The 20,163-nt window shown below is 54.3% G+C and overlaps 5 protein-coding genes across 5 annotated transcripts; 1 reads left to right on the forward strand and 4 right to left on the reverse strand.

Annotated features, from left to right (window-relative positions):
• Positions 1-280: 280 nt before the first annotated feature.
• On the forward strand, positions 281-1,455 carry B0T23DRAFT_390535 (Snf7 family). The gene has a single exon (XM_062837884.1). The coding sequence runs from the start codon at positions 400-402 to the stop codon at positions 1,054-1,056; it is 657 nt and encodes a 218-aa protein (XP_062688433.1). The 5' UTR covers positions 281-399; the 3' UTR covers positions 1,057-1,455.
• On the reverse strand, positions 1,382-5,029 carry B0T23DRAFT_49662 (F-box/WD-40 repeat-containing protein). Its single transcript, XM_062841365.1, has 2 exons — positions 4,508-5,029; positions 1,382-4,415 (listed from the first exon to the last, which is right to left on the reverse strand). Exons 1-2 carry the CDS (start codon positions 4,710-4,712, stop codon positions 1,708-1,710), a joined length of 2,913 nt encoding a protein of 970 aa, XP_062688434.1. The 5' UTR covers positions 4,713-5,029; the 3' UTR covers positions 1,382-1,707.
• A 691-nt stretch (positions 5,030-5,720) lies between these two features.
• B0T23DRAFT_390538 (FMN-dependent alpha-hydroxy acid dehydrogenase) lies at positions 5,721-7,991 on the reverse strand. The gene is made up of 2 exons (XM_062837885.1): positions 7,422-7,991; positions 5,721-7,317 (listed from the first exon to the last, which is right to left on the reverse strand). The coding sequence occupies exons 1-2, from the start codon at positions 7,738-7,740 to the stop codon at positions 6,068-6,070; spliced, it is 1,569 nt and encodes a 522-aa protein (XP_062688435.1). The 5' UTR covers positions 7,741-7,991; the 3' UTR covers positions 5,721-6,067.
• A 356-nt stretch (positions 7,992-8,347) lies between these two features.
• Positions 8,348-12,283, reverse strand: B0T23DRAFT_457346 (uncharacterized protein; the record flags this gene model as incomplete). The annotated part of the gene is made up of 1 exon (XM_062841282.1): positions 8,348-12,283. One exon carries the CDS (start codon positions 12,281-12,283, stop codon positions 8,348-8,350), a length of 3,936 nt encoding a protein of 1,311 aa, XP_062688436.1.
• Positions 12,284-13,991: 1,708 nt separating this feature from the next.
• On the reverse strand, positions 13,992-16,202 carry B0T23DRAFT_436606 (general substrate transporter). The gene is made up of 2 exons (XM_062840583.1): positions 14,610-16,202; positions 13,992-14,508 (listed from the first exon to the last, which is right to left on the reverse strand). Exons 1-2 carry the CDS (start codon positions 15,934-15,936, stop codon positions 14,216-14,218), a joined length of 1,620 nt encoding a protein of 539 aa, XP_062688437.1. The 5' UTR covers positions 15,937-16,202; the 3' UTR covers positions 13,992-14,215.
• Positions 16,203-20,163: the final 3,961 nt, after the last annotated feature.

Genomic DNA, 20,163 nt, shown 5'->3' on the forward strand with positions numbered 1-20,163 from the left:
TCGACTTCCCCGGGCCATGTTGGCGGGGGCACCCCCTCAAGTGGAATCCACCGAGCAAGCCCCATAGGGCGGTCCAGCCTCACCCAGCTGCTCCACCTTCCCCACGAACTCAAACCATCTCACATGCGCCACACTGCCCCACGCAGCAGTCGTCATCGGCGGATAAGCAGCACTCCATAGTAGCGCTTTAGGCGGTCGGTCGGTCGGTCGGGTCATCAGCGACCGTTCGCCTGTCGCAACCGCCAATGGATCTTCCCCGCAACAACAAACAGTAACAACAACAACAACAACAACAACACCAACAAGCACCGAACACCGACATTCACCTCCACCGCCGTCTCAACACCAGGAACCTCCAAAAATTCACGGAACAACTTGAACCCTACAAAACCCGCCAAAATGAACCGCCTCTTCGGCACCTCCTCCAAACCCACCGCTCCCAAACCCACCCTCACAACCGCCATCTCCTCCCTCGACACGCGCCTCTCCTCCATCGACGTCAAGCTCGCCTCCCTCACCGCCGAGCTATCCGGCTACCAGTCCAAGCTGGCCAAGATGCGCGACGGGCCCGGCAAGACGGCGCTCAAGCAAAAAGCGCTCAAGGTGTTGCGGCAGCGCAAGCAGTACGAGGCGCAGCGCGACCAGATCCAGTCGCAGGTGTGGAACATGGAGCAGGCGCAGACGATGCAGGACAACCTCAAGAACACCATGGTGACGATTGACGCGCTCAAGACGACCAACAAGCAGCTCAAAAAGGAGTATGGCAAGGTGGACATCGACAAGATTGAGCGGTTGCAGGACGAGATGGCGGATCTGTTGGACGTCGGAAATGAGATCCAAGAGTCATTGGCGAGGAGCTATGAGGTGCCCGAGGATGTGGATGAGGACGAGTTGGATGCCGAGCTGGAGGCGTTGGGGCAGGAGGTGGAGTTGGAGAGGGAGATGTATGGTGGGATGGAGGCGGGAGCGGTGCCAAGTTTCATGCAGGATGAGGTGCCCGAGTTTGTGGATGAGGAGCCCAAGGTGGGAGGAAAGGTCAAGGAGGTTGCTGGTTAGAAGGGCAGGCTGGTGATGATGAGGGACATATAATGGGAAGGGCTGGGTTAGACCGCTTTGGGGACCTAGTTTTGAGAGTTCGACAAGTTGCTTTGGGATTGGAGTTATGGCTTGATGATTTCAGGTTGAAGCTGAGGGAGGGCATGCATTTGCACATGGTTCGGTTGAACCATATCGTTGTTATACCAATCGAAAAGACGGCATTACAGACAAGCGGTGTTTTCTTTCCATTGCCTTTACCCGAAGGTTGTGTCTCCGAGTTGTAGAATAGTCGCCATTTTCTCGTTGCGAAACTAGGCATACACAACATCACAGAGACGAGCGTGGAAAGAGACACGGAACGACACATCCATTGAGCGTATACTCTGCCATGCTCTATGGTCAAATAAAATCCATGACAGAACGGCCAACGCACAACTACCGTCCAGTTTGTAAACAATACCTGATAACAATGATGCGCATTCGCAAAATTAGGTAACAAGACTCCTTGCCATGATCTTGGGATCTGGCACTAACCATCCAACGCCTGTGCTCCCTCCATACAATCTGTACTACCAAACTGGACCAAATTTGACTATGATGTCCCGTTCTAAACAGCTGAGTGCTACCATAAACATCAGAAAAAACTTGCCCCCCTAAAACACATTCACATTACTGCACCGTGTCAAAGAACCGACTAGCCTCCTCCAACTCCTTGTCGCCGTTACAGAAATCCCACCCGACGATGTAACTGGTTTGACTACAACAGATAATCCTCCGGGCATCGTACTGCAACTTGAACACCCTGGGCGCATTTTCTTCAGCCGGTGCTACGGGGATGTGCGGATGATGACGCCCACCTGCCACAGGCGGGAGTTGAGGCTGTTGCGCAGGCGCTGCTGTGACAGCATCCGCTGGAGCAACTGGGACCGACACCTGTGGTAGCGAGGCTTGCGAGATGACAGGCTGGCCTGCCGCTGCTCCTGCCGCCAGTGCTGCTGCCGCCGCCGTTGCCGTTGCCGTACCGGTCCCAATGACGCCGTTACTGCCAGCAGCAACGGCAGCGTTAGCAGCCATGGCATTCTCTTGATTACTTCGAGCCCGACCGTGGTTCCACTGATTCTGAATATGAGCTCCCGTCCATGCAGTTCGCAACTGAGCCCGCAAGTTCGGGTCCGACTGCCGGTTGAGCGCTCGGTCCACCATGTGACGTAGAGAAATAATCTCGGGGTGAGCCTGAAGAAGATTTCTAAAAGCTGTTGGGCCGCTTTGGACAGCGCCGTGTACCATCTGCTCGTATTCAAGCAGGACAGCTGGGTCCACTGTCTCAGGCACCCTTCCAGCCAGGGGCCCAGGAGGAGCACTTGCAGTCCGCGAGGAGCCAGCAGCTGTATGAGGGTTTATAGGTGCGGGCATGCTCGCTGCAGCCAACCCAGAACGCATGCTCGGATGCAGCGGAATCCTGCCAGGCACATCGGGCGGCCCGTCGTCTCGTCTCGAAGCCGCTTCAGCAGCCTGTTCATGTCTGAGGTGATGCTGTGGCCGCCATACACCCTCCGAATCCCTCCTCCAGATGATAATGGTGGTGTCGTAGCTTCCACTAACGATACGACCAAACCTGCCACCGCCGCCGCCGGGCGGTAGCTTGGCTCCAGTCGCGCAAACGTCCTGCGGTCTGCTAGAGCCGGCGTTGGTCTTGCGGCGTGTCCTCGGATTGTCGTTTTCGTCAATCTCGCCTGCTTCCACGGCCTTGTAATAAGCCTGGTCGACCTCCTTGGCCTTGATCAAGTCTTCCTCTACGCTGTACGGATGGTCGCCAAACCCGGCCTGCACTGTCCGCACCAGCGCTGTGTGGCCCTTCAGAGTGGTCACCTCCAGACCCGTCTGGCAATCAAAAATCTTGACTTCGTTGTCACTGCTACCGCTGACAATACGTCGGCCATCATACTGTACACAGGCTATGCCCTTGTGGTGTCCTATGATAGTACGCTGGACGTCTTGGGTGGGCCAGTCCCATACCTTGATGTATCGGTCGCCACTGGCCGAAACAATTTCTCGTTCGTGAATCTGGACTGCATTGACAGCCGCGCTATGGCCCACGAGGGTGCCAATCATGGTCCACGGCGGTATTACAGGCGCGTCCTCAATACTCGGGGGGATGTCGTAGCCTATATTGACAGTTGTACCGACCTGGTCAAAGGGATAGCCTAGATCGCCATGGCGAAGCGGCCTTCGGTTGAAGACCTTGATGGTTTTGTCCTTGGAGCATGTTACCAGGATGCGCTTGTCAAACTTGACGTTGAGAACGGATTCTTGGTGGGCATGGCGGAGCACCTCAATGATTTCTCCGGTGGAAAAGCGCCAGATGATGACATCAGAATCGGAGCTGCCAGAAACGATTATGTCCTCGTCGGGGCTAGAGTCGAACTGAAGACAGAGCACGGAGCGACGGTGACCCTTGAGCGTCCGCAAACAACGCCTGCTCTTCATGTCCCATACCTTGATGGTGAGATCCCTGCTGCCACTGACAAGAAACTGGGGATTATACTGAATACTGTAGATGCATTCGCGGTGGCCTTCCTCAGGATAGTTCGGGTGGGGAAGCTGGAAGTTTGTGTATTTTCCGTGCTCCCAGTTGGCCTCGAGTCGTCGGCGCATGGTATACAGATATTTCCAGTCAATCTTGTATCGGCGGTCGTTAGCATCCCACCACCACAGAGTCGTCTTTTGCAACGTGCCAGCAAGGATGGGGGTTCTGTGAGACATGCTGTCTCTGTAACGGGTGGTAGCCGACTGCTGCGGCGGTGGGCTCATGGCCCGTCCTTTTCCCTTGTCCACGCGTCTTCCTCTCCCATTGACCTCGCCGTGTTCACTCATCCGCGAGCGGGCTACGCCGCAACCACTACCACCACCAAAGATACTCGAGCCCGCCATGTCGATATCACAAGGCTCATCAGCGGGCAACACTTTGGTATCCTCATCAGCGGGCAGCATAGGGGGTGATGCTTTGGCAATGGCCCTCCTCTTGTGAACATGTCCGTCTTCTTCGGGCCGGTATTGCTCTAAATGGCTGGGGGTGGGTATGGGAGTCTGGTTCATCTTTTCTTCGGCGGCATGGATCTCGTCCATTAGCGCCTTGAAGCCCTCCATGTAGTACAGATGCTGCCACAGCTTTCGATCCATGGCAAGCTCGTACCAGACTCGGCAGGCACGGGCGACATTGATGAGAGAGATGGGGTCGAGGTACCCCAGAATCTTTAGGCATATTTCGGCTGGGAGATAGCGCACAAAGTCGATGTACAGTCGGGGATAGAGTTGTGTTTCGACGATTTGCGAGATAACGCTCGTGGGGAGGTCGTTGAGGAGTGCCATGGCGAGTTCTAGGAGAGAAGCGCGACTGGTCAGTTGGATTCGTTTTTGGACGATTTGGATGAAAACTGAAACAAAAAAACAGGGGAAAAGGAGGGCCAACCAGTCTTGTTTTCCATGGAGAGGCCCGAGATATGTTGGATCAGCCAGGGTGGAATGTCTGAGGCTTGGCGCGACGATGGATGGGCGCAAGGAGAGGCGTCGCGGGATTTGAGGCAGGAGGAATTGGCCTGGGGGTTCAGAGGGTCTTCCGAGTAGCCTTCATCGGGCTGGATGTGCTGTTGGTTTCGTGGAGGAAAGCCGGCCATGTTGTATTCCAACAGCAGAGAGAGGTCTGGATCCTATCGAAGATGGAAGAGCGGAGAAGGTCGAAGCTGAAAGAGGGTCGCGAGGAGGATTACCTGACTAGGTAGTAGGCTGGACGCGCAGCGGGAATGCGACGGGCACTGACAGCAGTGAGTGGGCAGCGGCCGGTGAGAAAGGAGGCTAAGGTAGCACTTGGGGATGGCGATGAGAGACCTGACTGGGCTGGGCTGGACCTTTGTGGATTGGGGGGTTCTTGTCCTTGTCGCGGCCGGGGAAAGCTCCGTTGAATGGGGGGGGCCTAGTTGATGATCAGGGCCTCTCTAGTTGGTCTAGTCTATTGTCGCCGCTCTTGACTGGCTCTTTGACTAGGTAGGTAATGCATAGGGCTACCTAAAACCTACACTAGACGATGCGATGGAGATGACGGGACAGATCGATGGATGGCGGCGGGAAGGTGAGCGGGCTCAGGTGTCAGTCCAGCTGTGAGGTGTCGTTGGCTTGGAGTTGTTGGCTGTCATGTAATGTCAGACGGGCCTCTTCTCCGCTGCCAAGTGGAGGCCAGGATTGCGTTCTGCAGGTGATGTTGATGACTATGTACCTACAGTATGTACTAGTCTAGCCCACTTTTGACCTCAATTTAGAGAAGCGCAATCAGATGCGGATTGGAGCCACCTAAGCGCAATTGACTGCTGGTGTCAAAATAAAGATAGAGAATTGTGTTGGTGGTTGGTGAGCAACAAAATCGGGCCGGCCTGGACCTGAGAGAACTGCCCGAAGGAAATGAAGGACAGCTGCTGCCGCCAGCAAGAAAGGAATCAAATGCTGCTGAATGGATCATCAGATCACTGCAGGTTCGACAATCAGCTTCGCCCAACCTTTACCTGACATGGGTCATGCACGAGACAGATGAATGCACTGCAGTGGCGCCTGGGGGTCACTTGAAGCTACAAATCTCAGGGTTCGGGTTACATGTGGACAAGACAAACCAACTGCAACACTGAATGCACGCTGGAATGACAAACCAGGGATCCTTGAAAGTTGGTTGGTGGAGCAGTTTGCCCCGCTACACTACATGGATACCTACATGTTTCATGGCGGAGAAGTGGGTCCCATCTAGGTAATTCTAGATGGAATTGATTTCCTCTTCTTCCAGGTCCCTTTCTGCCCGCGCTATCAAACCTGGGGATCATGTTTTCCTCGTGGTTGTTTACTTGTACCCAAACGGGAAAAAGCCCCTGAGCTTCTTCGTACAGGTGGGTCCTCGAGAGTCAACAGCTCATGGTTTTTGTCTACACCCTACCTCCTACCTCTAGCAAGATTTTATAGGCTTCTGCCGCCATATTCTACCATCCCCATCTCACAACTTACTCTTCTCATTCAACAACCCATAAACCCTCGGCCCACTCTCCAAGAGACTCCCATCAATCTCGTCCACACTCCTCACCCCCATCACATTCATCAAAATGTCAAAATCCGCCAACAGACTCCTCAACACATGCCTCACACCTTCCTCCCCCATGATGGCCAACCCCCAAATCCACAGTCTCCCAATAAACACAAACTTGGCTCCCAGCGCCAGCGCCTTCATCACGTCCGCCGCCCCTCTCACCCCACTATCAAACATGACCGTAAACCCCCTCCTCTCCCCAACGGCCTTGACAATGCTCTCCAGGGCATCCAAACTGCCCACCGCCCCATCCACCTGTCTTCCCGCATGGTTACTCACCACCACGCCCTCAAACCCCAAGTCCGCCGCCTTTTTGGCGTCGTTCACGCTTTGAATTCCCTTGATCAAGAAAGGTTTATCTTTCCCGGCAATCTCCTGCCACTTCTCGCGCGCCCAAACCGCCTTGTCCCACGACCACGCCCGGCCGTGCCAGATGGTGTCGATCCACATACTCGCTGCCCTCACGGCGTCTTTCTGGGGGTCAACCCCGGCCTCGGCCATTCTCTTTTGAAAGACGGGGTCCGTGAAACCCAGTTCTCCGCCGATGCCGCGGTAAAAAGCATAGTTGCTCGTTGCGACATCGTCGTGTCGCCACCCTAGCTGCGACGTGTCCGTGGTCAGGATACACGCCTGGAAGCCGGACTCGTGCGCCCGCTTGAGCAAGCTCAGGGTCAACTCGTTGTCGTGAGGCATGTAGAGCTGGAAAAACCGGGGCGCTTCGGGAACTTTTTTCGAGTTTTCATGCCCACCTTCCCCTTCCACATCTAAATTCTCATTGGCCTTGAACCGGTTGGCTCTCCCCTCTTCGTTCGCCTTCCCGACGTCCTCAATGGGAAAACTCCCCGCCGTACTCAAACTATACACCAGCCCCAGCTCACCCGCCGCCTTGGCAACCGCCAGCTCTCCCTGATCGTGGTAGATCTTGTTGATTCCCACGGGCGCGATGCCAAAGGGGGCTGAGACCTCCCATTTCCCGTCAAAGAGAGAGGTGCGCGTGGACCGCTCGTTGGTGTCGACTAGTTGTCTCGGCACGAGCTTGTGCCGGAAGAAGGCTTGTCGGTTGGCGAGGTGGGTGTGGGAGAGTCCGGCGTTGGACGAGGCGTAGAGCCAGCCGTTTTGCGAGAGTTTGCGGGAGGCGAGGCGTTCGAGGACGTCTGGGTCTGTTTAGAGGAGGGGGGAGGGGGAGGGTTAGTTACCGGCCATCCATCGAGGTTGGTTGATGAGAGAGGTAGGTGAATAATCAAGAAAACAAGGAAAGACGTACGGGTGTTAAAAGGCGGCAGTTCCCGATCGTTGTATCTCCAAAACATATTCCGCTGGTAGAGGCCCCATTGGGGAGTGTCGCGGTTCTTGATGTGGGGGGATTTGGCGTCCATCTTGCTTGACCTTGCGATTGAGGGATGAGGGGTGACCCAAGTCACAGTGAGTAAAGGTGATGTTTGTTGGCAAGTAAGAGAGAATACTAAGACTGAAAAGATATGAACTATCTTGGCTCGAGCGAAACAAAAAAATGTTGTGGCCTGAGGTACTGCAGGAGTTAAAGATAAGTTGTGTACGTGCCGCACCTGTCCAACATTTGACATGAACGGGCCGTAGCCGCAGAGCGCAAATGTAGATCCATTGATCGGCTGCACAAAGTCGTGACGTCAAGAAGCCGTCATGTACCTGATTATCGTCTGAACAGCGCATTGCGACTGCATGCCTACTGTAATCTGGTGGAACTCATGGGTTTTGTATGTGCGTCGAAGGAAAAATTTCATTCGTGGCTGTCGATGGTCGGGGCCGATTCGGTTAATGTGGTCGACGTGGTCGGCCAGAAGACGTCGGCGAAAGGATCATTGATGTCGACGACTTTCGTGTCGATTACTTCCATGCAGAATATCCGCGATTATTCCCGCCCGCAAGGCTTGAAGGAGATGTGAAGCATACAGCAGTGATCATGTAACATTCTCATGAAAGAAAAGGAAATCAAGCTAAAATATCCATCTGAGTGGCTATCCACAACCACCGGTCAGACGACCGCTACAACTAATAGCCAGCCATTAAAATGCCATTGGTATTCTTCAAGTCCGTCAAACATCAAGTGTCATAAGTGCATAAATTCAATAACAAAAATTCCCTCCTGGTATCCAAAAACTAACAAAAAAAAGCCGCCGTAAAGCTCAAATCCAAGTATCCTGATCCTCCCTATTACTGACGACCACTCTCACCCTTCAAAACTGTATCCAAAACATCACTGACGTCGTTATCCTTTCCACAATGTTGGCACTTGTGAAACACCGGCTTGTGAATGCGCTGTTCCTTATCAGAACCCTCACTCACGCCCTTGTGAGTTGAACGAGCAGCCCAAGCCCCACTGGCTGCCGCCAGCGCAAGGTTTTTGTCGGAGCGCGGAGCCGTGGTCTTGGGCTCAGCGAGCTTCTCAGCACCCGAATGTCCCGGGGCGGAAGCGGTATAAGCAGCCGGCATCTCTTCCGGGCTCATATGCTTAGCCTCAGCAGGCTGAGCAGCAGCGGAACCATAAGTATGGCCAGTAGACTCGGGGATGCTATTGATCTTCTCCGCCCCAGAATGTCCAGGCGCAGAAGCAGTATAGGCGTCCGGCATCACCATAGGACTCATGTGCTTGGCACGCATGGGCTCCGTGGCCGCGGGGGCGAGAGCGGGACCAGATCCGGCACCGGAGTTGCGCCCAGGAACCGAGGTGGTATAGGCGTCAGGCATCACTTCGGGGGACATGAATTGCTGGGGAGGCTCGGCCGAGAGAACGGGCTTGTATTGGTCTTGGGTGCGTCTGGCGGTGGTGTGGTGCGTGGGTGCGGCGGCTGCGGTATCCTGGTTCTTATGGTGCTCAGCGGGCGAAAGGGCGGCAATAGGCTGCGACTCAGCCGGGGGAAGGCTGTGCTGGTTGACACGGGACTTGGAAGACAAAGTGTTCATGGCGCTCTGCTCGTGCACCTCATCTTTAACATCCTTCATGGCCTTGTCACGGTTTTCGTGCATGGCGGCAACGTTCAAGCCGGTGGCAGTGCCGGAGGCGAGAGTCCGGTACATGCCGTCCTTGTCCTGGTGGTCGGCGTGGATGACGGGCTCAGACGAGCGAGAGCTATGGCGGGAATGGCGGGGAGAAATCTTGACGCCTGAAGGGGTACCGGATGAGAGGACATTGTAAAGACCTTCCTCAGAATCACTCCCACCGGCGGCGGGAGCGTTGCGCTTGACACCCTCGGAGGCACGGCGAGCGGAGGGCTGGGAAGTGGCACCGGCCATGACGCCGGAGGGAGTGCCACTAGCAAGATGCTTGTAGTTGCCTGGCTTCTGGGTAGTGCGAGGCTGATCCTCGGAACGGGCACGGCCTACATTCGCAGTGTCCATTGCGACGCCTGAAGGAGTTCCCGTGTGGAGGTGGTTGTAGTTGCCAGGCTCATTGGTAGTCTTCGCATGCTTGCCGTCATGACCATGGGTGGACATGGGTTGAACACCAGAGGGGGTTCCGGACATCAAGACGTTGTAGCCGGGTTCCTGGGCGGTGTTCCTGGCAAGATTCTCATTCGGCTTCACCCCGGAAGGATTAGTGCTAGAGTCAGTAGGAGGCTGTCTCGGGTTTTCAGTGTGATACAAGCCGCCCGAAGTTACAGCACCGGTACCAGCAGCAGCGGGGGCACCTACACCACTGGCGGCGTGGGAGACGTCTTGCTCAGGATGAATGGTCTCCTTGTCATCGTGGGCAGAAGCATACTTGGCCGCACCAATGCCACCAGCGACTCCAGCAAGAGTGGCGCCAGCCATACCAGCGTGGGCCGTGTTGCTGTTCATCCTGTGGTGGATGTTGTGATCCGCGGCGACGGGGATCTTGCTGGCAGGAGCATGTTCGCGCTGAGCCTGGGAAAGGCTGTGGGAAGGGGCGCCAGCAGATGTAGCGCCCACTGCAGGAACATGGGGGATCGCGCTCTGAGCGTCACTGGGGTTCCGACGGTGGGAAACAGCTACAGGAGCAGCAGCCTCGGAAGCCCTGCGCTTCATGTTCTGGTCCAGTTCGGTGGGCTGGTTGGCGGCGTCCTTGTCGTCCTTGCTGTGGTGGTGGGCAAGACCGTAGCCAGCAGCAGCTCCAGTGCCGGCCAAAGCAGCATCCTTCTTCAGCTTACTGTGGCTTTTATCCTTGGGAGACTTGGGGGACTCAGTGGCGGTGGTGTTCTCTTCCTTGTCGTCCTTGTGGCGGTGGAAGATACCGAGAAGACCACGGTGCTTCTTCTCGCCCTTGGAGGAGCCCTCACTGCTATTGCTTCCAGCAGGCGATGGCTGCTTCGCCAGTCTGTTCTCAGCGGCAGGCTGCTGGACGTTTACGCCATGGGCAGTGTGACGGGTCGCGGGCTTTTGCAAGTTCTCCGGGGTGGTGCCCCAAACATTGAGGGTATCTTCGCCAAGGGGTTTCTCCTCCTCCTTGTGTTTCACTTTCTCCAACGTGGTGCCAGAGATGGGGATGACGCCGGCCTCGTTGAGTTCCTGGCTCTTTCTTCTGTGACTGACAGCGGCAGCATGACGAGGATAGTTGCGAGCAGGATGGTCCAGATTCTCGGGGACGGTATCCCATTCCTTGGCAAGGGTGTCCTCTCCTAGGTTTTTCTGGGCGTTTCTGTCCTTAATCTCGCGAAGCTCATCATCCTGGTGCTTTTTGGCCAGATGGGAGGCGGCGGCACCCGCACCAAGACCAGCAGCGCCCGCAACAAACGCATCCTTGTGGCGCGAATGGTGCTGGTTGGGAGACGAGCCAGCATCGTCCTTGGCCATAGAGACGTCAGCAGTGGTCGCGTGCTTGGAAGTCAAGGGAAAAGCGCGTTGGGCCTTGACGTCACTGTTCTGGGCGTTGGAGCCAGCAGATGTAGTGCTGTCCTTCCGGTAGCTACCATGAGCGTGAGCATCAAAGACATTGTCGTTAGCGGTGCTGCCAGCACGTTCCTTTCTCTTAGTAGCCGACTCGGCGAGGAGCTTAGCATCATCTGCTGCAGCAAGCTCAGGCAGGAAGCCAGGAGCAATGTCCTTGCGATCCGTACCTGTCACCGTTCCAGCGTCAGGAGCACCAGTGGGTACCTGAGAGAAGCTGTTGGAAGCCCACGTCTTGTCCTCGGGGACAGCAGCCAATGGCGCATCAAAGACAGCCTCAGTGCTGTTAATAGTAGCTGCGCCGGCATGGTCATTCTCGGGAATATTCAGCTTGAGGTTATCATAATTGTGGTTGCTGTCCTCCAGGTGACGCTTGCTCTCCTCGTCGCTGCTTCCATGGCCCGCGACAGTGTTGTAAACGCCACCACTTGGAACGTCAGTACCAAGGCCCGTAACGTGCAACCTGATGTCAGAGTCTTCTGCTGACCTATGAGGTAGGTGATGGTGCTCATCATGATCATCCCGAGCACTGCCATGACCGGTGACCGTGTTGTAAATACCGCCTTGGGAGGCCTTGGGAAGATCTCCCCAGTAAGGAGCAGTACCGCTGGTGTGGCTAGTGCGCGAGGTGGCGTCGTCGTTGCTGGACTTGTCGCGGATGTTGGAAGGCTGCTCGTCGGCGGCGCCTTGGCTGAAGGTAGCCACGTTCGCGCGGCGCGCCTCGGGATGGGAGTCAACCTCGGGGCGAGAGCCGACTTCATGGACACCCTGTTCGGGAGCTTGACGAGCGTCAACTTCGCGGAAGCCCTGCTCCTTGGCGACGGTCGGAACAGGCTTGGAAAAAGTATATTCTTGCTGGTCTCCAAGGGCGGCCTCTCCGTCGGTGTTCTCCATTTGGAGGGTGCGCTGCGGGGCTTGGGAGACACGCGGGTGCTGGGAGTTGAATATGGTCGGACCGCTGTCATGGTTGTAGAAGCCGCCACCGACGGCTTCGCCTGAATAGTCACGGTTAAAGTGTCTCTGGCTGATGTCAGACTCGTTTCCGATGGGTTGGGACTCGATGTTGCCGAGGCGGGCGTCGGAAAAGTTATGGGAGCGGGGGTCGGTGGACTTGTGAAGCTTGTTTCGTTGGTCGTGGCTTTGGATGTAGCTCTGGTTCTGCGGCGCCAGGCCCTGCTCGTTGGGGGTGGCCGGGTTAGAGTCGGGGTAGGTGCCCGGAAGATGGTCACGGTGTGTGGTAGCCATCTTGTGTTTGTATTATCGAGGAGTCGTAGGTAGATAGCGTAGTAATAGGGTGATGTATTAGGTAGCTTGATAATGGGAGATGTGGTATTGGTAAGGTACGAAGCAGATGAGACAAGACAAAACACAAGCCAATTGATATCCCTGCGCTAATGATCTAGGCACAAGCAGGCTCACAGAACGTTTGGGGGGATGGATGTAGAAAAAGAAAGGAAAAAAAAATATCGTGATTGGCGTCAAGATGTGCGGTATATGGGAGATGGGGATGGGATGACAGACGGGAAGTGATCAATTAAAGAGGAGGGAAACCAAGAAGATGTCTGAGAGCAGAAACAGTCCTCCCCCAGGGCAATAAGTAGGTACCGACGCTACCATGGATGCCAATGGGTGCAATGCGGTCCTGACGTGCAGCAGCGTCATACTTTCCATGCTTCCACATCCATCCCTTCGTTTCAAGGAACATATAAGGAAGGGGTCCTCACAAGTGAGCATCCGGAATACCCAAATTCCCATGAGCCGGGCTGTCCGCTTCATGGTAAGGCTATGACCTCAGTGGACCCCAGCTTTTCCCAAATAGAGGGCTCGGCTGGCTGATGAGGTCACTGGATCCAGCGCTTGTTGACATCATCGCCGAGATGTCCGTGCAAACAAAACGGTTGAGACCATTTCCCAATCGGGGTGACTGTTGGAGGCCTTGGGCCAACCAAATGCGCCAGATTCAATGAACAAAGCGGGAGATCAACCGATTATGTTGTCGAAGAGTGAAGAAGCGCTTGATTTGTTGAAAGGAGAAAAGATGTGGGCCGGGTTGGCTGGAGGAGAAGGAGAATTAATTGCGTCAGTGGTGTCGAATCACGTTGCTGTGATTGGTTCAGATGCGCGACTTACACGGCACTCAGCTTGCGCGGTTAGTGTACAAACACTGGACTGTGCGCACGAACGGATCCTCCGAGCTCCAGTCCCCTGGTGGCAGAAAAGAGACAGACAGAGCTTAACATGGCAACTTGAGCGGCAGGTGCATGCTCCCATTTTTACTCAATCCCATACTTTCTTACTTTTGGGGGAACCTCAGAGCACTTTACCGAGTTTTCAATTAGGTTTAAACCCTTCCCTCAAATTCGAAAACCAGATTTTGGATCTGTCAAATCATAGTGTCCTGTTAATCAATTGTACACTGGTTAGCATCTGTTAAGCCATGTTCTGTCGGCATTCCACGGAATGACCGTACAATTCAGCTGTGTCCGAATAACACGGCCCCAAACAATGCACGTGAAGCTAGGCAACACCGGCAGAGCCGGCTAGTATAGCACTATTCCAACAGTGCCTTATCTTGGCAGCCATAGAAAGGGTTTGGAAAATGTTGATCTCTGCCAAGGAAAACTTCAACTCCAACTTCAGGAGGGGATAAACCAATCATTCATCCGTCACTCCAACATCACACAGAGATGAAGTTAGGAGGGGGGATAAAAAAGGGAAGGAAGACGCGGCGATCGGCAGCGCGGCATTTAGATATGTCAGTCACGGCTCTCAATCACCTCCACGCATCTAGAGTTGCGAGCGAAATCATGTTGTGAGTGATCAACTTTCTCATTTCAGAGGTTGTCTTGTAAACATTAGGTAAGAAATATATCCCAAAGAGAGGAGCAATCCGTTTTCCCAATTCCTTCCCTCCCCGTTTTGTATCCCAAGTATAAACCCGCTTGGAATGCTCATGCTGCTCATGCTGCTCATGCAAAGCGTAAATGCTGACCAAATTGACAAAAAAACAAAAAAAAAATAATAAAAAAAAATTAAAAGCAAGATATGCGTCCCATCCCCACCACTTTGCAGTGAGTGTGATGGTTCCTTCAACCATGCAAACATCGGGGTATCGTCCATCCATCCATTCATCCATCTTTCTTTCTTTCTTCTGGTTTTGTGTTTTCTTTCTTTTCTTTACTCGCTATCGCTGCGGTTCTCAGCGTGGCCAGCAACAGTCTTCTCGGTCATGCCCATCTCAGCAGCATAAGTGGTGTGAGGCTTCCACTTGGCCGAGGTGCGGGGGGTAGACTCGGAAAGCATTTGGTCGACCTGCTCGAGGGTGAGGCCCTTGGTCTCGGGCACAAGCAGGTAGGCATAGATGAAGCAGCAGGTGCAGAGGCCACCCCAGATGTAGAACACCTTGGGGCCCAGGTTGCCCTTGTCCTCGTCGACCATGTAGGGAGTGATGACGGCGATGATGCAGTTCCCTGAAGAAGAGGAAAAGAGTTAGTCAAACTATTTTTGAGAAAGACTTTCAAAAGGTAGCAGGACAGGAGAAAAAAAAAAAAAAAAAAAAAAAAAGACTTACAGAGCCAGTTGGAGGCGGTGGAAAGGGCAACACCCTTGGCACGAATGGGAAGAGGGAAAACCTCGCCGATGACGACCCAGGAAGCAGGGCCCCAGGTGGTAGCAAAGAAGAAGATGTAGATGCAGATGAAGGCGAGCATGGCCTTGATGGCCATGGTATCATCCGGCTTGCAGGTACCAACGATGGCGACGATGAACTCGCAGATCAGCATGCCGAGAGCGCCCCAGATGAGGAGGGTACGACGGCCGAGCTTCTCCATAGTATAGAAGGAGATGGGGGTAGAGCAGACGTTGACAAGAGTAGTGACCAGAGACATCAGGAAGGGGTCGTCAATGGTGCCGAGCTGCTGGAAGAAGGTGGTGCCAAAGTAAAAGATAAAGTTGATTCCCGTCCACTGCTGCATCATCTGCATCGAAGTGCCGAGAATGGTGCGGCGGAGGTAAGAACCACCCTGCCAGATGGAGCCGCGGAAGCAGTTGGCCCACTGCTGGAAGTAGTTGCCGTAGGGGACGACGGTCATTTCAAATTCGTGGTTGGCAACAATCTCGGCAAGTTCATCCCTAACGTAGTCGGAATCGAGCGGCTGGTCGCGCAGACGGGAGAGCACGCCGGCGGCTTTGTCGAGCTTGCCCTTCTTAACAAAGAAGCGAGGGGATTCAGGAAGGAAGAAGATACCAATAGCAAGAATGAGGGCCCAGGCCATCTGGAGACCAATCGGGATTCTGTAAGAGCCGCTGTCGGGGCGGTTCTGGGTGCCGTAGTCAACGCACGAGGCCACGAGCAGACCCAGGCAGATGCAGAACTGGTAGCCGGACACCATGGCACCGCGGACCTTGCGGGGCGCGATCTCAGACATGTACAGGATGATAATGGCCGAGACGAAACCGACACCGAAACCAGCGACAAGACGGCCGGCAACGATGAGACCCAAGCTCTGGGAGGCAGTCTGGAGAACAACACCGACGATGAAGACGAGGCAGCCGAAGATGATGGTAGGACGACGACCAACCCAGTCAGCGAGATCACCGCCCATGAGGGCGCCAAAGAAGGTACCGGCAGAGAGAATGGAGGTGATGAGCGACTTTTCCTTGGAAGGCAGGAAGGTGGCGCCGGGTCCGTTGATGGTTTCGATAAAGTACTTCATGCCCATGACACCAGAGATGTAACCTGAGTCGTAGCCGAAGAAGATACCGCCGAAAGCGGCAAAGACGCACATCATGTACGCCTTGAGGGTAACGGGAGCCTCAACGCGGGTGACATCGCCCTGTGGCCGGGCCACAGTGACGGCCTCCTTCTCAATGTCGGAGGCGGAGTGATCGTGCTCCATCTTGCTTGTCGCTGTGTCGAGATGTGTCGTCTTGGTAGGTAGTGTTCTTGTCGAGTGTTTCTCTTGGGAAAGGGTTTCCGGGAAGACGGGAGAAGAAATGCAAAGAGATTGCAATGTCGAGTCAGGATGATGGAGATAATGATGCAGCTAAGGAATGACAGAAAAGCTTCTTTCGAGACGACGAAGCTTGGTCTTTATGTACTGCATGCTTCCTGTCCTGTCAGTGTCCACTCTTCCCTCTCTCCCCTTCGCCCCCAGATCTACCGAGAATGTGTTGATGGATCCGGGGTCACCGACAATTTCCTGTTCGTCTTTCGGCATCGCGAACGACTTCAAACTGTCACGAGACCAAGAAACTGGACCAGATGCTTACGGACCATCCCCGCCCAAGTCCGGCCCTGGCGGCGCTGTGGAAGCATGGATGCCCGGGGAGGCGAAGTCAGCACTTGGGCAGGAAGATGCAGAGCTAGTGTGCAAGCACTCCGAGACGGCCTGGAACCTCTCATCCAACCCCGTGTAGGATCATCCTGGGCGAACCCCCGGGGAGACATGGAGAGGCAAAGGCCGGGGAAATTGGAATTCATGGGGATGCAGTGGGAGGGACCGCCAGCCGCCTTGGAGGAGGAGGAGAGTGTCTGACTCGCTGAGGGCTGCTGAATGTGGCTTGCGAGTGTGGAGTAAGCCACCGGAGAGCCTCATGGCAATGGAGCCCCCCAGGCCCATCCCCAGAGAATCTAGACTCTGGCTGGGGAAGACCCAGTCGGATGGGAAAGCATGGGGTTGTGATGGGGTCGTTGCAGACCCGCTGAAAAGTAAACAGAAGCGCATCCGGGTTAGGGTTCCATGCGGGATAGCTCAGGAGGTGATGGGTCCGCGATGGCTTCAAGGCCCAGAAGAGACCAAACGCCCGAGGGGAATCCACCGGAATGTGTCAGGTAACGTAAGGAGGGCCAATTGGGTAAAATGAAAGCTAATTAGGCTAAATTCAAGAAGAAGACCAGATGGGCTTTTGAAAACTCGGTCCTTTTGTGGCGCCGTGTGGCTCTGGTGTGGATGTGCGGTGGATGAACTGGTGGAGTTCCCGGCTGATGGGTTCTTGTACAAAACACCAACCAGCTCGCAGTATCCGCGAGACGGTCAAGCATCAATGACTCGTCTCCCCTCCAGAACGCTCCAGGTTCCTGGTCGACGAAAAACTCGGAAAAACCGGTGACCTCCTGGCAGCTTCACGACGATCTGGGAGCCGCCGAAAGAAGCTGACAAGTCGTGCACCACCGAACCGCCAGCTGCTCCACACCAGAGTGTGTGTCCTAGACTTTCCTAACGAGTCAACGACATGTCCCATGATGAGAGCCCCGGCTGAACCAAGCGATATCTTATTCCAACGGTCTCGCTCCGAGACATGCGCGATTAGGAAAATCCGGGCAGTAAGGATTTTGTGAGAGGAAAATTCAACAACAACATCAACAACAATCACAATTGTCGGTAAACAGTTGCAAAAACATGGGGAGGAACCAAACCACCGGACGAACCACCCGAATCTGATCTCGCACCCGAATCTAATCTCGCACTGAGATCCGATACTACTAAAGAAACGATCAGCAGGACATGGAGAAGGGCCGATAGCAAACGTTGTCTCGCGTGGCCTGTGTATCATTCTTCTTCCCCAAGAATCCGGACCATCCACCACACCCCAGATATTATCTCGGATATTTCGGTATATCTCCTCCCTTTCGTCAAAAATTTTCTGGTCGAACCCCGGTGCATTCTTTTTCGTGCCCCTGACATTTCTCCAGGTTTCTGCCCACCGGTCGGTTCTGTGTGCCTCGCGTGTGCCATCTGGCCAGCAGGCAAAGAATAGCGACCAGGAGTCCACACCGTATCTTTCTCGATGCGTGGAGAAAACAAGAGGAGCCTCCTCCGCTCTTATTGTTACATAGCTCCCGGCTGGAACCTAACTCCTCCCCCAGAGTTCCAGTTTGGACATCTGGATACTATTGTCACGGTATTTTTTGATCGCCATCTCCATCGTAGCGAGATGGAGCGTCAACGGTTTCACCCCAAAGGGAAAGAACGGTCGGGGCTGCGTCTTGTGCTGTGTGTGGACTTGTGGAAACCCTCCGATGTGATGTTGTGTCTCCCCATCTCCATCTCCCAAAAGTCTCATATGTATGCTCCAGGTCCAGACCACGCACGCCCACACAACCAACAGCCAACCGGGTCGGGTTGCAATGAAGCTATTTTTTGCTACATACTCTGTTTCGATTCGATCTGGTTCCTGTCCGTTGGTACTACTATCCAGCCCACATGACATCATATGAAGTGAAGTATCTGGGGAAAAGAAAGAAAGATCCAGCAGGTGTTGGAGAATGGAGACCCCAGACTCAAGCTTTGATGCTCGCGCCCGCGCGCAGACAGAACAGAGAGGAGCAAATGCGAACTGCCGGGACTGCCCGCTCAAGACAACGGAAGCCTGCCTGGACTTGGTTGGAGAGAGACCATTCAGGTTTCAGTTAAGCCTTGGAAACCACGACTTGTTTCAGTCCGTATAATTACCTCTATGAAAATGCTGCAAGTTCTGAATGTCAACGATGGAGCTATGGGTTTTTTTTTTTCTGCCTCCTTCTTCGCAAAGCCCTCGTTCAGTTGCCATCTCGGTGAATTGAAAGCGATAGACTGGTCTTCTCGATCGATGGACTGGAAGTCTGGAACAACCTGGATGGCGGTGCTAAGCCCCAGTGCCTAAGAGGTAGGTTGTCTTTCCCAGGCAGGCCCAGATGCCATGGCCCGACCCACCTACCTGGTGGTCTCTGCGCTCCCTCGCAAAAACTGGTTGCGGCGCAAGGAAGTGCCGGAAGGCGACCCCCGACCGATACCCGAGCCAGTTCCAGTTCCAGTTCCAGTTTTCACCCCGCAAAACCCTCCACTCAGTCCGGGGCGCATGTGATCTTGGGGGACTTTTTTTTGGGAGCATCCATCTGGGGAACGCGTGCACTGCCCCATTCGATCGCATTGGTTCGCAAAACAAAAAAAAAACCTGGAGTAGTGCGAACTCCACGAGAGTCTAGATGCACTTCTGGAGACCGGATGAACGACTGTTCGTTTTCTTTGTTTTTTTTTTTTGACCACGTCCCACGTTGCTTGCGCTCAGACACCCTGTTTTCGAACGCACATAATGGTAATACACAGATTGCGTTCATGTCGTCAATCGATCGTGCAATGTATTGCTGTGCATTGTACGACCTTGTGCAAATTGGGTTTGTGGATTTTGATGCAACCTGTGGATTCGACATGCTCATGCATTGCACCTTGCTGTGATGAGCAAGACATTGACAAGGGATATATACACGCTTTGCGAAAGGCTTCAGCGGGTGTTCAAGTTCCGACGAAGTGGTGGGACATGCTGCAGGCTGATTTGGGGCCAGAGGAAAACAGCGACGGAGGAGTGTCCAGGTCGAGCAACCACCGACGCAGAAATTGTTCATGTGAAGACAGCTAAGTACATGCCAACAGGAAGGCTCTGCTAACAAACACAGTCTTCAACCGCAGTTTAATTTTGATAGCAAAATTATATAGGAGGTGTCGAGGTGAGAGCCAAGTGACTGACAACTTGCGAAACACAACTCCATCTGACGATGTGAATATGGCGAGGACAAGCACACCTAACTCATTACCCTCCAGACCGAGTCTCGTCAAAATAAAGTTTGAGCAGTCCCCAGAAATAAGGTTGACACTAACCGCTCGACAGCTGCATAGCCTGTGCGTCTCCCGACGTCCCGAAGCTACCTTACCCTTTTTTTTTTTTTTTTTTTTTTTTTCTTCTTCTCCCGTTTACCCTGTTCGTCCCGTCCCGTGATGACCTCGGTGGCATCCCCTCTGCTGCAGAAGATCCAATGGTCATAAGACCCAGGTGATGGCCAAGATTCCCCCTCTACACTAGTGACCCCCAAGCCTCAAGCGATCTCAAGGAGTCATCTTCCATGTTCTGGACCTTGCCTTTCTAGGCAAGCAGCAAAAGTGAGGTAGACACTAGACCCTATGCACAGCCGCAAAAGGTACCTCTAGGCACAGGTAGCCAAGGCTGAAATAAGCTTTTCAAAAGCTTGGGGGGGAGGAGGGATGCATCTTGCATCTTGCATGTTGCATTGCCGAACGGTCGCCAAATCCCGAAGACCCGGAATCCGGGAACCGACGGGCCGAGGCAATGTAAATGTTCATCTGCACCGA

This window comes from Neurospora hispaniola (genome assembly GCF_033458365.1).
Source record: "Neurospora hispaniola strain FGSC 10403 chromosome Unknown B0T23scaffold_10, whole genome shotgun sequence".
NCBI lineage: Eukaryota > Fungi > Ascomycota > Sordariomycetes > Sordariales > Sordariaceae > Neurospora > Neurospora hispaniola.

Bases quoted from the DNA above. Each gene is read 5' to 3' on its own strand.
- B0T23DRAFT_390535 (XM_062837884.1), top strand. From the start codon at position 400: ATGAACCGCCTCTTCGGCACCTCCTCCAAACCCACCGCTCCCAAACCC.
- B0T23DRAFT_49662 (XM_062841365.1), bottom strand. From the start codon at position 4,712: ATGGCCGGCTTTCCTCCACGAAACCAACAGCACATCCAGCCCGATGAA. The intron at 4,416-4,507 runs GTTGGCCCTCCT...CTTCTCTCCTAG, and splicing joins CTCCATGGAAAACAAGACTG to AACTCGCCATGGCACTCCTC.
- B0T23DRAFT_390538 (XM_062837885.1), bottom strand. From the start codon at position 7,740: ATGTCAAATGTTGGACAGGTGCGGCACGTACACAACTTATCTTTAACT. The intron at 7,318-7,421 runs GTACGTCTTTCC...TCCTCTAAACAG, and splicing joins ACTGCCGCCTTTTAACACCC to ACCCAGACGTCCTCGAACGC.
- B0T23DRAFT_436606 (XM_062840583.1), bottom strand. From the start codon at position 15,936: ATGGAGCACGATCACTCCGCCTCCGACATTGAGAAGGAGGCCGTCACT. The intron at 14,509-14,609 runs GTAAGTCTTTTT...CCTCTTCTTCAG, and splicing joins CACCGCCTCCAACTGGCTCT to GGAACTGCATCATCGCCGTC.